The sequence below is a fragment of the Barbus barbus genome (genome assembly GCF_936440315.1).
Source record: "Barbus barbus genome assembly, chromosome: 32".
NCBI lineage: Eukaryota > Metazoa > Chordata > Actinopteri > Cypriniformes > Cyprinidae > Barbus > Barbus barbus.
The window spans coordinates 11,271,897-11,288,027 of record NC_136760.1 but is presented as its reverse complement, the minus strand read 5'-3'; the positions used below and the strand labels follow the sequence as shown (position 1 = coordinate 11,288,027).

The 16,131-nt window shown below is 38.7% G+C and overlaps 1 protein-coding gene across 1 annotated transcript in view; it reads right to left on the bottom strand.

The window, feature by feature from the left end:
- Positions 1 to 16,131, bottom strand: part of ccser2b (coiled-coil serine-rich protein 2b) — a 91,787-nt gene that overhangs the window by 28,879 nt on the left and 46,777 nt on the right. Inside the window, exon 4 of the mRNA XM_079389121.1 lies at positions 1,000 to 1,099. Within this exon, the coding sequence (XP_079245247.1) occupies positions 1,000 to 1,099 (100 nt within the window). The remainder of the gene's footprint in view (positions 1 to 999; positions 1,100 to 16,131) is intronic.

The window sequence follows — 16,131 nt, the reverse complement described above, 5'->3', positions numbered from 1 at the left end:
CAAACAAGGAAACAAGATAATTAATTAAACACAGGTGATGAGAATGAATGATTAACTAAACTAGGACAGGAACTAAAGAGGACAACCAGAGACAAAACCAAATAAGGGCAAAACGGAACTAAATGGAAACCAGACCGTGACAATGGTTCAGTACTGTTTTTTTATCTCTCCTGTAAAGGAAAAATAAGAGCTGATCCACAAGTGAATTTACACTCCTACACAGCAGAACTACTGCGAGCTCTGCTTAAGGTCATAATTCCACTCAAAACACAGGAGAATGACATCTAACGCTCTCTCATGTAAAGATATCACAGTGATGGCATGCAGTGGCATACCGTACATCTGGAGTAAATCTGCATGAAAGTTTGTTGAGCCAGTATTGAGCCAGTTTCCCTATATTTACATGTACTTAATTTAACAATATAAAAGCCTGAATGTGCATACGTTGGAGCATCAGTAGTATATAAATTCAGCAAAATTCTTTATAGAAATACTTGTATATATTTTTCATAACTGTTCAATGAACCATAAACAATTATTGCTCATGCAGCTGTGGAACAGTCCTAAAGACACAAACTGCTTACAGGCCATGGGCAATGAAGGTCACAGTTGTAATAACTTAGGACCTTTCTGCTGACTCTAAAAAAACGCAACAAAAAAGATGCCCAGGGTTTCTGTTCACCTGCGTGAATAAGCCATAGGCCTGTTGCAGGGAGACATAAATAGTGAATATGTGACCAGAGCAATAAACTGCCATATCCGTAATGAAAGAATGAAAGATGTCTAAGACAGTGCTACAGGAAGGACAGCTGATTGTCCTTGCACACATGTAACCCTGTGTCCCCCCAGATGTGATCAAGAACTTGCAAGTGACGTAGTGGAAGAGTGGGTTAACACCCCCCCCCCCCCCCCCCCCCCCCCCAACCCCCACCCCCCACCCCCACCCCAAGTAGTTGAAAGTCACAGGATGTTTCTTTTTTTTAATATACCATCACTCACCGCTGTGTAAAGATGCATCTTCAGATAGGTCCAAATCCAACATGAGGTCATCTTCCTCCAGGTCACATGACTCCACATTCTCCAGATTGTCGAGAATGTCCTTAAATATAATATGTGAAAAGAGAGTCATGCCAGGATCTCTGCAAACTATCCTATATGACAACACAGCTCAGTCCAACAATTTCAAATAAGTTTCCGTAAAGAGGCAGGTTAAATTCTTTAAGACGAATGTCCTGTATATGAGAGAATTATTCTCTACTTCAGACTTATGAAAAAAACACATACAATAAATCTATGATTATACTATTGAACCTAACCATAACATTAAACTTGTCCCTAACCTTAACCATATCCCACCACAATAGCAGCAACAGTTGAATAGCAAGCAGATACAGTACAATGATAGCACAAATTAGTTAATGACACCTAATATAAACCTAAATAAATAAATAAAACGATTGTCACCTAAATAAATAAAATGACTGTCTTCTAGAGATCCAAATGAATCCAAAATTAATTTGTAATTGGCAACTGAAAATGTATAAAGTTTAAAAAATCATCTGAACTGCTAAAATGGTCAATAGCATCGATTGGTTTTCTCCGTACACAATGAATGTAAGTTCACTATTCTGAAAACATTCATTTTGCTCAGCTAACAAGAACAAATGCATTTATGCATATGTGGCATGTTGCACTTCCTTTATCCCTAAATCATCCTTAAAACATAGATACAACAACAACAAAAAAATCGCTTTCAGGAGCAGGGGTGTAGAAGATGCCCTTTAGCCAAAAGGAGAAGAGCAAACAAATTTAAAAAGATAAGGTTGGCTAATTTCAGGATGAGAAAGCAATGGGCAGAGTAAACTGCTCTGAAGAAGGAAGGAAGACAACTGATGCGTATTCAAGCAAGGAGCAGTTCTCATACATGATGGAAGTCACCTCCCCTCTCCACAACTCATCTCTCTCAGAGAAGATTTCGTGCCAGCTGAGGACCTCCATTAAATTACTTTTCCCCATGACCGGCTATCTACTCACAGCATGACAATAGAGGCATACCCAGAAAGGAACAGGAGAAACAGTGCAGGATAAAATGAGAGATTTCTTGTAGTGGGCTGACTGTTTTTTATTACATTGAAAAATGATGACAATACTGTAAGCGTGAATCACACAAGTTTCTGTAAATGTACATTCCTCTTCAGACACACTGAACAACAGAAAGGCTGAAAGCTTACATTTTACTCTTCTGTATTTTTTGCCCTTACCACCCATAAGACATTACCACTATCAATACTGGATATTTTCAACTTATGCAGATTCCTTAACTTTCCATACACTCCTTTCTCTGAACTCTTATCACCCAACTGTAAAGTTTGTAACTCCCCCACACATCTGAAATGGGATGGTTTCACAGTTTTTCTGACTAGAGCCCTGCACAGGCCTTAAAATTTAGGCCCTAGCCCGGCCCTGGCCCGAGACGCTCAGGCCCTAGCCCGGCCCACGTCCGACAGCTTATCAGAATTACCGGCCCGAGTCCGACCCAAGCCCATTTTTTTTTTCCCTTCTCCTAAAACAGTTTATACTACTGTTTCAGCTATTAAAATAGTTCAGTTTTGTGTGTAATGGCAAAATTATTATATTTCGTTTTGTTTTTTTATTAAGTTAATTTAGAAAAACGTTTGGAGCATGTTTGTTCTTTAAATAGCCTATAAGTTTTAGTTTTTTTTAAAGTAACAACCAAGCGGGCAGCGGCATGAGCTGATCATAGCCTATGTTTGATCAATTTAGTCTTCTCATATTATCACGACTTGCCTATAAAATATCTATAGATATATTATCTATGTAATCTATAGATATACTAAAACAGTTCAAGTATATAACAATGTTTAAACGTTAAAGCTGCGCTATAATAATAATGTGCGCTAGCCTATATCTAAGTTTGTGCGGAGAGTGGAAGCTAAAGCACGCTCTGCAGGACATGGAGGCACCAGCACAAACACTTGCATTGTTTTCAGTGAAAACAAATTAAAGTAATCCCGCCAGTTTAACAAGCGGGTCTGTGACCAGCGCCGAGAATGGCTGCAAGACCGGATGGCTGCTTGTCGGAGCTGGATTATCTCCCCTGTTGCAAAGCCATGTGTCTATTTTGTTTTGATTATGTGCTTTTGTTGCTGGGGTGTTTTTCCTGTTCTCACACTGTACTCCCATAGGAGCATAGTTTGGGGGTTATTTTTTTCTCCCCCCCTTCCTCATGTTTTGCTGTATTTCTTCCTCAATTACCCAGTCTTCCTGTCCTGTCTACCCCCTTGTCATATTGTATGTATGTTGTGTATGTATGGACAGGTTGATGGCTAATTTCGCTGGTACTTGTGACTAGTGACAATAAAGGGCTACTACTACTACTACTACTACTACTAAAATAGCCTACGCAGTCTTTTTTTTTTTTTTTTTTTTGATAAAAGGTAAGAGTACTACATCATTCGGACCTGTAAAAGGGTCTACTTGTATTTGTGTGCACTCACAATACCAACAAAAGGTAGTTATTTTATAAAACAAAGAAAACAAACATGATGCGCTTTCTGCCATCTTGAACAGGAACGCGAAGCTGAGTGAATACATGCCTCACAGACATGATAAATATATCTATAGAAAGCTTTAAATTATTACTTAACGAAATAAAAAAAAATTGAAAACAAAAACTCTTTCATTATAATTTTAATCATAATCATGAACAATAATCAATAACGATGCATTTCTCTCTAAAGGCGCGTCTAATGAGGAGACGGCGAGTCAGGATCAGCAACTTCATCCTTGCGACACAGACTCAGAAAACACTAGTTTATTAGTAAATAGTTCAAATATCTCCTTACTATTTCCCGCAGACACATTCATGGTTATGTTTGCTGGGGTTTTGCAGCAAGCTTTAGCCTATTGCGTGCATTTGAACGCAGAACTATTCAGCTGCTGCTGCTGCGGGACACTAAACACCATCGAGCTGCTCTCAGTCGCGGCACGGTCTCGTGTTGTTTCCACCAGCGCGGCAATTTTTTCATCACTAATTGATAGATGTCTACAATATAAAAATAAGGAGAAACCCAAATCAGGCCTGAGGCCCGGCCCGCGTCTGAACTATGACGTGGAAATTGGCCAAAGCCCGGCCCTAGAGGCGTAAAAAAGTCGGGGCCCATCAGGCCCGGGCCGAAATACAGGGCTCTATTTCTGACCATAATCCTATTATATTTAACATGCCATTGTCATTGAATGCTGTCAAACCTCACACCTCTGACTCAGAGGATCACTGCTACTTACTTCTGCTTCTTTCTCATTATTGTTTGGGGATTTTTCCTATTCTTCTACTCTGCCATGTTATTTTCTGTCTATATGCTTCCACTTGGTTCTAACTTTGGTTTATGCCCTGTGGTTGCTTGCCTCTTGGATGTTAAAGCATGGATGTCCCTAAATTTTTAAGTTTTTATTTAAATTTTTAATTTTAAAGTCTGAATGGTAGTAAAACAAAGATTGTGATGTTTACCCCTTCTGATTCCCAGAGTATACCTAACTTCGATCTTGGATTCTGGCATCTTATGTCAGGCCGTATGTGAAAAATCTGGGTGTTTTACTGGACAGTGCTTTAAAGCTTGATTGACAAGCCTTGATTTAGGTTAAGTTAAGTTAAATTTATATGAAACCATAAGGTTTTATTATTATAACTCTATTTGGGGGTCAGTCAATCTTCTCTAAACCATCTTCAAATGGTTCAAAATGCAGCTGTCATTACAGGAGTCCTAACAGGAGCTTGAAAGCATAAGTGTATTACACCTGTGCTATGGTCATCACACTGGTTACCGATGCTCTACAGGATTAATTTTAAATTGCTCTTATTGGGTTTTAACTCTTTAAATTGTTTAGCACCATTATACTTCTATGTCCTGTTGATAGACCACCAATCAGCAAGAGTTCTTAGGTCAGCCAATTTAAGGCTCTTAGTGGTTCCTAAAACCAGACTAAAGTCTAGGGGTGATCAAGCATCTACCGCTCCGAGATGTTGGAACAGTCTACCTAAATCTACCCAGTCTAATAAAATCAGAACTTCTCCCACACTATCCAATTTTAAATCTAGGTGGCTTATTATCCACGATTTAAAACTGATTCGCTCTATGGTTTGTGGTTTTATTTAGGACTCTGCCTTTGTCTCAATTCTGTTAATGGTCATTTAATTTTGTACAGCTGCTGCTTGTACAGCATATTGGTCAGTGGTAGTTGTTTTTAACTGTGCTTTGTAAATAAACTGAAATTGAATTGAAACTGAATTTATAAAATAGCTTCAGAAATATTTAAGATTCTACACTGTTTATGTTACGAATCAGATAAATCAAGCTTGTGATTAATTATGCAATAACGTGGATTATCAGTTTTCAACTGTGAAATGTATTAATTTTCAATTTAAACTGTTATGGACTTGTGGTATTGCATGAATTGTGGTTATGCATCAATACAACATGTACTCATGTATCTCCTTCACCAGTATGGATAAAAAAAAAAAAAAAACTATTTCTGACTCATTCTGCACTACAGAATCTCATTAGAAATTAGAAATTTCCCCTACGTTATGAAATCACCTTGCCAAAGTTAACATGAATGAGTGAGAGTAATCAGCAAGTGTGAGTCATTGGTGTGTTTTTGGGTGCGGCTCAATCAGCACAGTTAAGGTACTGATCAGGAAGTTGGCCATTTTAAGGGCTGCCTCAATTGCAAAATTATTTCCATTGCACTGATCAGGGAGTCTCAATTGCAAATTCAGCACAACTAGTTAACGTTTATAATTAATATTTTGGCCGAAATATTGTGTTTCAAGAGCATTAAAAATAATATAAAATAGGTAAGAGTAAAAATATAGGTCCTGCCTGTTGTTGATAAATACCTGTGGTGACATTCTACAACACTGCACATTGACATTGTACATGGTCACGTCACCAGAAATACAGTAAGCACTATCCCAATGTATAGTGAGCCAGTGTCCTTACCAGTGACCCAGACTTGTATAGCTAGGAAGCTGATTGAGAAGCATCCTTTGGCTCTTCTAAACAAAACCTTAAGTTGGTTGAGAATTAAATAGCTTGATTATCCTCTCTAAACACCAACATCCTATTAAAGCTACATTTGAAATCAGTCACTTGTTCACTGCTTTACTATTTCCATGAACTGTGCATTATATAGGTTTCTCAAACGAGGGTTTGTGAACTCCTTGGGGTTCATGAGGGAACTGCGGGAGGTTTGTAAAGCCAGGATCTAGGGATCTAGGGACTTTGGGTCTGTGCTGGGACTGGTAATATGTGGGTTTCCACCGCAAGAATCAGGGTCTACTCTAAATAAAGGTCCGGGTACAAATTTGCCCCTCAGAAAGTCCCTGCTTGCGAGGTACTACTTTTTCAAAAGGTCCAGAACTTTCAGGGGTGGGACTTGGGCACTGAACATGCTGATTGATTGAGTTCACACAGCATTGTATTTCAACCACCATATATTCGCTTTTTTTTTTTTTTTTTTTAATTATTACTGTTATTGAGTCATGAAATGTAGTTTTAAACGTGTTTCAGGCAAGAATGTAGTCGTTTAAAACTCAAATCTGCGGTTTACTTATAAAGACAGTGCATATTTGAAAATGGGCTTTGCCGATTTCGGAGATGTGAGCTCCAAGCAATTAGTGAGTGCTCAGTGCTCATGTTTCCAGATGAGAGGAACATAACCTTGGCTAGGCCTTCTGATATTTGCCGCTAGCTCTGATGTCTCTGTAGTGGTTAAACATGAGATATATTCGCTTTGGGTAAATCTAACAGGTAATATTTGGTCTGTATTCTATTAATCTATTAATATGTTCAAATGAAAATCAAAATAGGCAATGTTGTTTGATATAATATTTTGTTTCATTGTAATGTAACTTACGTTCCCTGAACTACATTTATGTGACTATTAAACTGTTAATAATAGTTCAGCCATAAATTAAATTATCCACCTATGACCTTTCACCTGACGATCTCATCCGGGACGATCCCTCACGTTCAGACACCTTTAGGATGCTTTCAATAACGTCCCCGGCTGCTGGTAATTGGAGTTGTAAACTTATATTATTGAATTATTATTATTTTACGAGAACGGCGTGAAGAGATCAAGCAGAGCTGTTGTTTATATTGCTGTGTGTAGCCTGTGGAAGCACAGTTAGCTGCAGCAAGGGGCTACAATATTTTTGTTCAATGTTTTCTTAATGACAATTTTATGATTGGTTTATAAAGGCTACTACGAACACCCTTTTCCCTTTTTTAATCACAGAATAATTCAGGAAATATATTTTATAGTTTCTATACTAAATGATATGTCAATCAGTACTGCATTGTTCATATAGTTTATTTATTACGTGAAGATAACTTGAAAAACAGCAATAGTGTGTTTATTGTCTTCACGTTTCATCAGTAAAAACGTTTCTGCTTTTTATTCAGCTAAGCTACAGCAATAGCCATGTGAGTTTGTCCATATTAGGGATTTCCTGCACGTCAAAAGTTCCTGCAGGAGAGCGCCCTCTGATTTTGAGTATGAATGAAACATGCACTGCACGAGAGTGTTCAGCTCTCCTGATATTCATATCTCCTCATTTTGGATACGAATAAAACGTCAGGTCATGTCTCTTTTAATTGAAGTCTAGATTTAAATCTAGAAACCTCTATGTGAAAACACCTGCTCGAGCTCGAATAAAGTGCGGGGGACGAATATACATTTTATTAAAATTATTAAAAATGCATAGTTCTACACACAGCAATAAAAACAAAGTTGCTTGTTCTCTTTTGTTCTTGCTGTTTAATTGGGAAAAGTTTAAAGCGTGTCGAGGTGTCTTGTCTTTTTTATGTTATCTGACTAAAAACTATTCATACTTTGAACTATTACTATTACAGTATTTATTTAAAAAACAGAGTGCCTTAAAAATAATTATCACAACACTGGTAAAACAGGCTTATACTGATTTTCTTGTCCTCCGAATTATACTTATCAATCCTGCTTTTATAAACATTATCATTCAAAAAATGAATAAATTCAGAACAGGATTAGAATAGAATTATATTTTCAATAAGACAGAAATATTTTTTTCTACAACAACAGTAGTGTTTACAACAGCAAAACCACCATACCCTGTAAACTTAATAACAACAAAAACAATAAATAATAATAATAATAATAGTAATATCATTCCAGAGTAATTAAGGTACAAAAAAAAATGTCTTTAACATTTAAACTTAAAATGGTCTTTTCTGTTCTGTTTCTTTTCTAAACCTGCGTCATGGCATTTGCTGCTGTATCAATACAGAAGCATCAATTTCGATACACATACCAGCAAGGAGCACAGCCCTATTAAAAGCCGTGTTCCATGTGGCCCTTTTATACTTTGAGCACCTGCCCCTCCAAAGGTCTCTGCACGGCCCTGTAAAATAGTCTAACTCATTGCTTTTAGATGGAAAAACTGTCCATAACTCCTGGTCTAGGATCTGTTTTCTTCGTAATAATAGCATAACGAAATAGATTTGGCAAACAATCTTCTGCTTTGGAAAGCGTCAAATTATTTTACAATAAATTTTTACAGAGGGGAGCAAGTAGCCAATCACAGACATGTTTGTTGAGTTCTACAACGCAATGACCAATCAGAGGTGTTTAGGTTAGAATCCCCGCACTCACCACTTTTTGTCCAGCGTGGAGTTCTATCATGCTCGTAACTTCATTAAAAAAAAAAAAAAAAAAAAAAAAAAAAAAAAAGTTTCATTGCGTGGTCACATTGATTAAAACGGAACTTTGTAAGATCGTAATGAATGAGTGACAGTTTTTAATAAATTTAAAGGGAGCGCTCTTTGCATGCTGTATACGATAATATATTCAGAATTTAAATAAGGTGTTTTTCATGCTTCACAAGCGACCACGTACGACACAGAGATAGCTAACTACACTATATAGATTACATTTACATTTACATTTATTCATTTAGCTGACGCTTTTATCCAAAGCGACTTACAATTGCTATATATGTCAGAGGTCGCACGCCTCTGGAGCCACTAGGGGGTTAAGTGTCTTGCTCAGGGACACATTGGTGTCTCACAGTGGATTCGAACCCGGGTCTCTCACACCAAAGGCATGTGTCTTATCCACTGCGCCATCACCACCCAAGATCAAGATAATACTTTCAGAAGCATGATGTGATTCTGCAACCGAGCGCAGGAAACGGTTATCAATTATTTGTATTGGCTGCCATGCCAAATCATGCACCTGCTTGCTTTTGTGTAATTTAAGTGTTAGTGAATTATTGTAAAGTGTTTCCCAAATAATGGGAAAAAAAAAAAAAAAAAAAAAGTTCCTGGGACAAATTGTAATTTCGGTGGAAAAGCGGCTTATGTTGACAAAAAGCTAATTAAAGGCAGTGTAGGGGATTCGGATCAAAAAAATTTTTTGTTATGCACGTTGAAAGTCTCTTCACACCCCAATAGCAATCACTAAGTTAAGTTGTCTAAATGTATTTATATGTATTTACGTCATCTGCGAAAGGCTCAAATAGGCTGTTCTACCTACCTGTTAACATATGTATTCGCATACAACTCTGTGCACCCTGTTCGCGCAGACATGGTACGTTATATGCCTGTGCCATTACACTATTGCTGACCAAGCAAGAATGGAAGGTGTTATTATTGTAATATAATGTGCTTTGTACTGTAATGTTTTCTCACTGGTGAATGAGACATGAGGTAATCTGGAAGCGTTGCATTCAACCCTCCACCAATGTCGTCTCTCATTGCGTCACTGGTTACCCTCTAGTCTGCCTGTACATGTTCATGTGTTTTGGAGGACAGTGGTTTGCAGGGAGGGTGGGATCTTTTGCTTTCAAATCTAGCTTGCTATTGCTAGCCTCCTCGAAAATTGCCTATAGGGCTGTAAGTAAAAAAAAAAAATTCAAAACATGATTTAGCTTAGTGCAATTATCAAACTGAAAAAGACTGCATGTTTCAACATGAAGACATTTCTTATGAGATTAAATGTTTATCATATCACAGTCACCATATAACAAAGTAATCTTAATAGGCTATATTTTAGAACATTTATGTCACCTATGTTGTAAATAGAAAACAAAAATACAAAAAAAATAGGTTACACTTTATTTTAAGGTGCCCTTGTTACAGTGTAATTATACATTTAAGTATGGACTAATACTAATTATCTACATGTACTTAGCTTGGGGCTAGGATTTGGTTTAGGGTTACTTGTATGTAATTATGCATAATTTATTGTTATTATAATAGTAAATACATGTAACATATGTAACAAGGACACCTTAAAATAAAGTGTTACCAAATATTTCATGTGAAAATGGGTTCAACTAACAAAAAAAAAAAGTTCAGGAACCCCTGATATAGGGAAGAGGGAGCAATTCAGAAAGTAAAATTATTAGTGCTGTCAAACTATTAATCGCATCCAAAATAAAAAGCTTATGTTTACATAATACATGAGTGTGTACTGTGTATTTATTATGTATATATAAATAAAAACACATGTATGAATATATTTTAATTTTAATATATTGTTTATATATATTAAATATATTTATATATAATATAAAATATAACAAATATATAAAAGTATATACACATGTAAATATTTTCAAAATATATACTGAATGTGTGTGTATTTATATGTATACATAATAAATAAACACACTACACATAAATATACAAAACAAAAACTTTTATTTTGGATGCGATTAATAGTTTGGCAGCACTAATAAATATGCTTTCCATTGTGGTGAATTCGCTTTGGCTTAAATGCAATAATCACACCTGCAGTCGTGCACAATGGCTCTATATGAGCATGAGACCTCGTGCCGCAAGTAATCACAGCTGTGCTGAGCCATATCACACTCCTACTCATGTGATATTGCTAAGCGTTATGAAGCAGGTCAAACAGTTCGACAGCCTCGACAAACAGCACTGATGAGAAGAGATGATAACGGTGCCATGCACCAACATAAATTCTTTATAGAAGAATTCTTTATAGACTACACATCATAGCCAGTACCAAAAATGTATTACAAAAATGTTATACTTTTATATTAAATCTAATAGGGGCAATCTATTTGACTAGCATGATACGTGAATATTTTTAGTTTTGTTTTTTGAGAGCAGGATGACAGCTGGAGAAAAAAAAAAAACAGTCCTGTAGCGTTTTCCAAATGGAAGAGTCAAGAGTTTATGGTTTATCTGAGTAGTAAACTCATTTCAGTCTGTGTGCAAAAAATGATAGAGCCATTACACACTCTTTTTCATGTGATATCGCTTTATTACAATCAGTGATGCCAGTCCCTTTAATTTTTCATTTCTGCTGTAAGAAACATAGCCTCAACAGTAACAACTAACTAGTCTAGATACACATCACAGACTATTGACTGAGCCCAGGTTTTAGGATTTATCCATGAAAAGATGAAGTGGGAGAGGCAGCTATGGTTTCAAACAAGTGCTTGCCTAACTTATCAATAAGAACAGACACAAGAAAGGAAAATCTGACCTTGAGAGTGAAAACTAAATGTATTAGGGAAAGATCATTATTTACAGTCTCTCTTTTCTTTAGCTCTCAGAGCAGCCTCTTTTCCCTCTTGCATACCTTGCTCACTGCTTACACCAAGGAAGCTTGCTTTTCAGGACTTACTTTTTGATAAATAAATCATATTTATATGTCTCACCAACAAGCAAGATGTGAAATACTGTATGGTTTAAACTAAAAAATATTTGATTACCTTTTTTTTCAGTTTGTTCATTTAATTCTAATTTGCACATTCGTTTTTAACATTAATTTCTCTCTTTTTTTTAATCTTTTCCATTTTATTTTTAGAATTCAAGCCTTTCTTAAAATACTTCAAGAAAGGAATGTGTTAAAAAAAGCATGTTAGTTCACTGTGGAATCTATATTAGTATCAAGAATTGTAAAATTGTCTATCAATTTTACAATTTTTGTATTGTAATGATTGCAATTTACGGTGATAGCTTTGTTTTGGAAGATTATTTCTAACTGAGCTGGTGCCATGTGGTAGACTTGATTTTGGAACATGAAAATCATCCTATTGGCATCGTTCCTTTAGTGAACTGCTGGATGTCACTCCAAGAGTTTTCACAAAAGGCCCTTATGGGACATTTAAAGGTTACATGAGAAACATCTCCTAAACCTTCATGTTGGATTTCTTAACATTGGTGTGAAACAAAACAAAAAATACTACACAGCTGCCAATCACCACAGAGAAGGGGAAAAAATTAGGTTTTTAGTAGCAACTTTTAGAAGCAGAGGGAGTAGAAGAGAAAGTCACTAATCAATATTTCAGAAGGGCTCGTGTCAGTGGCGTGTGACCATCTGAGCACACTGTATTGAAATTCTGTAGCACTATTGGTTATAGGGAAGGAGACAAAAAAGTGAGGGGGTGTTAAAAAAAAAAAAAAGTTTACAATGTTTGTTGTATTTAGTTCATCTGTTTTTTTTTGTTTGTTTGTTTTTTAAATTTTGCAGCAGACAAACAGTAAGAAAATGATTTAAGGACAGAACCTCAACTAAATAGAGCCTTCCTCGTGACAAGGTCTATTGGTCTACAAATGTAAGGGATTGATATGACAACAAAAAAATCCTGATTAAAGCATTAACTCATCTGAAAATAAAAAAGAAACATGTAACTTTCAATTTTTTAATTTTGAAGAATTGCACTTTTTGCACTTGTCCATGCAGTTACTATGAATAGATGCTAACACTTCATGCTTTAAAAATAAAAAAAGCACAAAGAAAGTATTATTAAAGTAGTCTATTCATCTCAAATAAATTTAAATAAGGGATAATGTACATCAGCAAGTCATTATTGCAAAGAGAGTTTGAATAAGGTCTTCTGTCACTCTGAATGTTTGAAAAACTGGTTTTGTAACAATCAATATAAATCTGCTTTTGTGTGTGTGTGTGTGTGTGTGTGTGTGTGTCCCTGTTGTCCCATACATGCATACATACACACACACACACAGTGCCCTCCAAAAGTATTGGAACAGTAAAGACAAAATTGCTCTGTTGGCTGTGGAGTACAGACATTTACAAATATGAATAAAAGATGAATATGAGACAAAACTACAGAATGTCAAATTTTATTATTGGGTTATTAAACACAGATGTTTTACCAGCTAAGAAGATCAGCACCTTCAGAGTTTCATCCCCCTATCTGATGTTATCATAAGTATTAGAACAGTTGCCTCACAGATCTTTCTAAGTGATCAGCTGTGTCCTGTTGCATTAATTCTTCAGATATTAAAAGCAGGGAATGTGTCGTATCAGTTATATCCGTTATTTCTGCATTCGATGATGACACACACAAACCAGGATGAAGATGAGGGAGCTGACTTTGAGAGAAAAGCAAGCAATTTGGATGCTAAAAGAAAAGAGGAAGTCAATTAGAGCTATTGCAAAAACAAAGGGCATGGAGAAATCAAGAGCTTGGAAACCACCAGCAACCAACAACGACCTGATCAGCTGAGAAAACAACAGTAGTTGATGACAGACAAATCATAAAAGCTGTGAAAATGAACCCTAAAAGACGTGTCTGTAAAATCACCAACAACTTCCAGAAAGCTGGGGTGATGCTCTGACAATCTACTGTCCTCAGGAGACTTTGACACAGAATTACAGATGCTACACAGCAAGATGCAAACCTCTGACCAGCACCAGAAATAGAAAGGCAAGATTAGAGTTTGCAAAAAAGCACAAAGGTGAGCCAGAATAATTTTGGAACTGTGTTTATGGACCGATGAGACAAAGATGAACCTTTATCTAAGTGATGGGAAAGAGGGAACTGCAAATGATCCCAAGCATACAGCCTCATCTGTAAAGCATGGTGGAGGTGGTGTCATGGCATGGGCATGCATGGCTGCCTCTGGAACAGGCCCTCTCAACGTTACTGATGTATGATGACAGTAGTAGAATGAATTTGCAAGGGTACAAAACCATCTTGCCTACCAATATTCAAGAAAATGCCACCAGATTCAATGGGAAGTGCTTCATATTGCATCAGGACAATGACGCAAAACACCCTGCCAGTTCAGTCAAGAAATTTATAAGGGCAAAGAAATGGAAAGTCTTAGATTGCCCAAGTCAATCTCCAGATTTAAATCAGTTTGAACATGAATTTCACCAGCTGAAGAGGAGAGTAAAGGCAGAAACTCCCCAAAACAAGCAATAATTTGAACTGGCTTCATTAAAGGCTGGGAAAAGTATTTCAAAGGATGAGACCAAGAGTCTGGCGATGTCTATGGGTCACAGACTCACTGCTGTGATTGTGCGCAAGGGATCTGCAACTAAATAATAGCTTTTAATCTTTTATATCTGCCTTATGTTCAACTGTCCCAATACTTATGCTCACATCAATGAGTGGGATGAACTCTAAAGTGCTGTTCTTTTTATTTCGTAAAACATGTATGTGTTGAAACGGCTAATAATAAAATGTGACATTCTGTAGTTTTGTCTCATGTTCATCTTTTAATCATATTTGCAAATGTCTTTACTCCACAGCCAACAGAGCAATTTTGTCTTTACTGTTCCAATACTCATGGAGGGCACTGTATATATATATATATATATTGTGACGAGCGTCCCGATTGTTCATCAGCGTTGCCCTGGAGACGAAGAGGAAACACCTGCACCTCCTCATCACGGCGGATCGGCCACACCTGGGGCTCGTTTGCCCGCGGCCAGATAAGCCGTGCGAGGCTGCACAACGGGGAGAGACATCTTCGAAGAAGCTGAGACTAATGCACGCTACTCTTCTTGATTTCAGAGCCCAGCGAGTGACCGATCCTGCCCTGCCCCGAGCACCGCACCGCACTAGGGAGGAAATCACACCACGAAGAGCACCGCCGCACCTCAGCCACACCTTTTCAACCGACACCCTCACCTTAAATAAATAAATCCACCCTCCGGGGTATTTATTTTGAGCTCTCCTTGTTGCGTGATTCTTCCCACCTGCCACAGTGGTGGAGAATGCGGGCAGATTAAGGAAGTTTTCACCAACAAGCGATCTCCACCGATTCTCACCATCTCTTTTTTTCTCTCCAGTTTACCCCAGAAAGGCGCGTACTCCTCCCCCCCAGCGATGGAAGAGCTACTTTGCCAGCTTACAGAGGTCAGCCTGCGCCAACAACAGATAGTTGAACACCTGGCTGCCCAACAGGGCAAGGCTGACCAGGAAATTGCCGCGCTTCGCACGGCCGCCCGCCAGCGCGTTCCGTTACCGGATCCCCGGGTGCAAGCCGCGCAGCTGCTGCCCAAGATGACGGCGCATGACGATGTTGAGTCATATCTGCAAATGTTCGAAAACACCGCCACCGCCGAGGGCTGGGATCCCTAAGATTGGGCACGCGCACTAGCCCCACTCCTCACCGGCGAGCCCCAACGGGCCTTCTTCAGCTTGCCCACGTCCGCCGCGGAGAACTACGCTGATGTGAAGAGGGAGATCCTGGCTCGTGTGGGACTATCTCCCGTGTGCGCGGCCCAACAATTCAATGATTGGACGTACAAGCCCCGGCGGCCCGCGCGTACCCAAGCCGCTGAACTTACCAGGCTCGCTCAGCATTGGTTGATGGTGGGCTCTCCCACGGCAGCTCTGGTAACGGAACGCGTCATCATCGATCGCCTACTTCGCGCCCTGCCCCGCGCATATCGACAGGCCATCGGTATGAGGAACCCCACCACCGTCCTCGAAGTAGTGGAGGCGATCGAGCTGGCCGAGGCGGCCCAACGACGCGAAGCGGGGGAGCGAGTGCCGCCTTTTCCCCCGGAGGGTGGCTCCAGAGCAACGCGCGCCGGAGGGCATCTCGCGGCCAATAGACAGGACGGCGGCCCCCGAACCCCTGGATGAGTCTATGCCCACAGCACCCTCGTCGCCTAAAGCTCGGCCTTGGTTGGCAGGCTGTGTGTTGCATCAAGACCCGCCCAAGGGAGCCCCAACCGCGGAGATCAAGATCAACGGCCGGCCCTTTAAAGCGGTGCTCGATACGGGCAGCGCCTTCAGTCTCGTCAGGGCGGGGATCCTCCCTCCCCGCCACG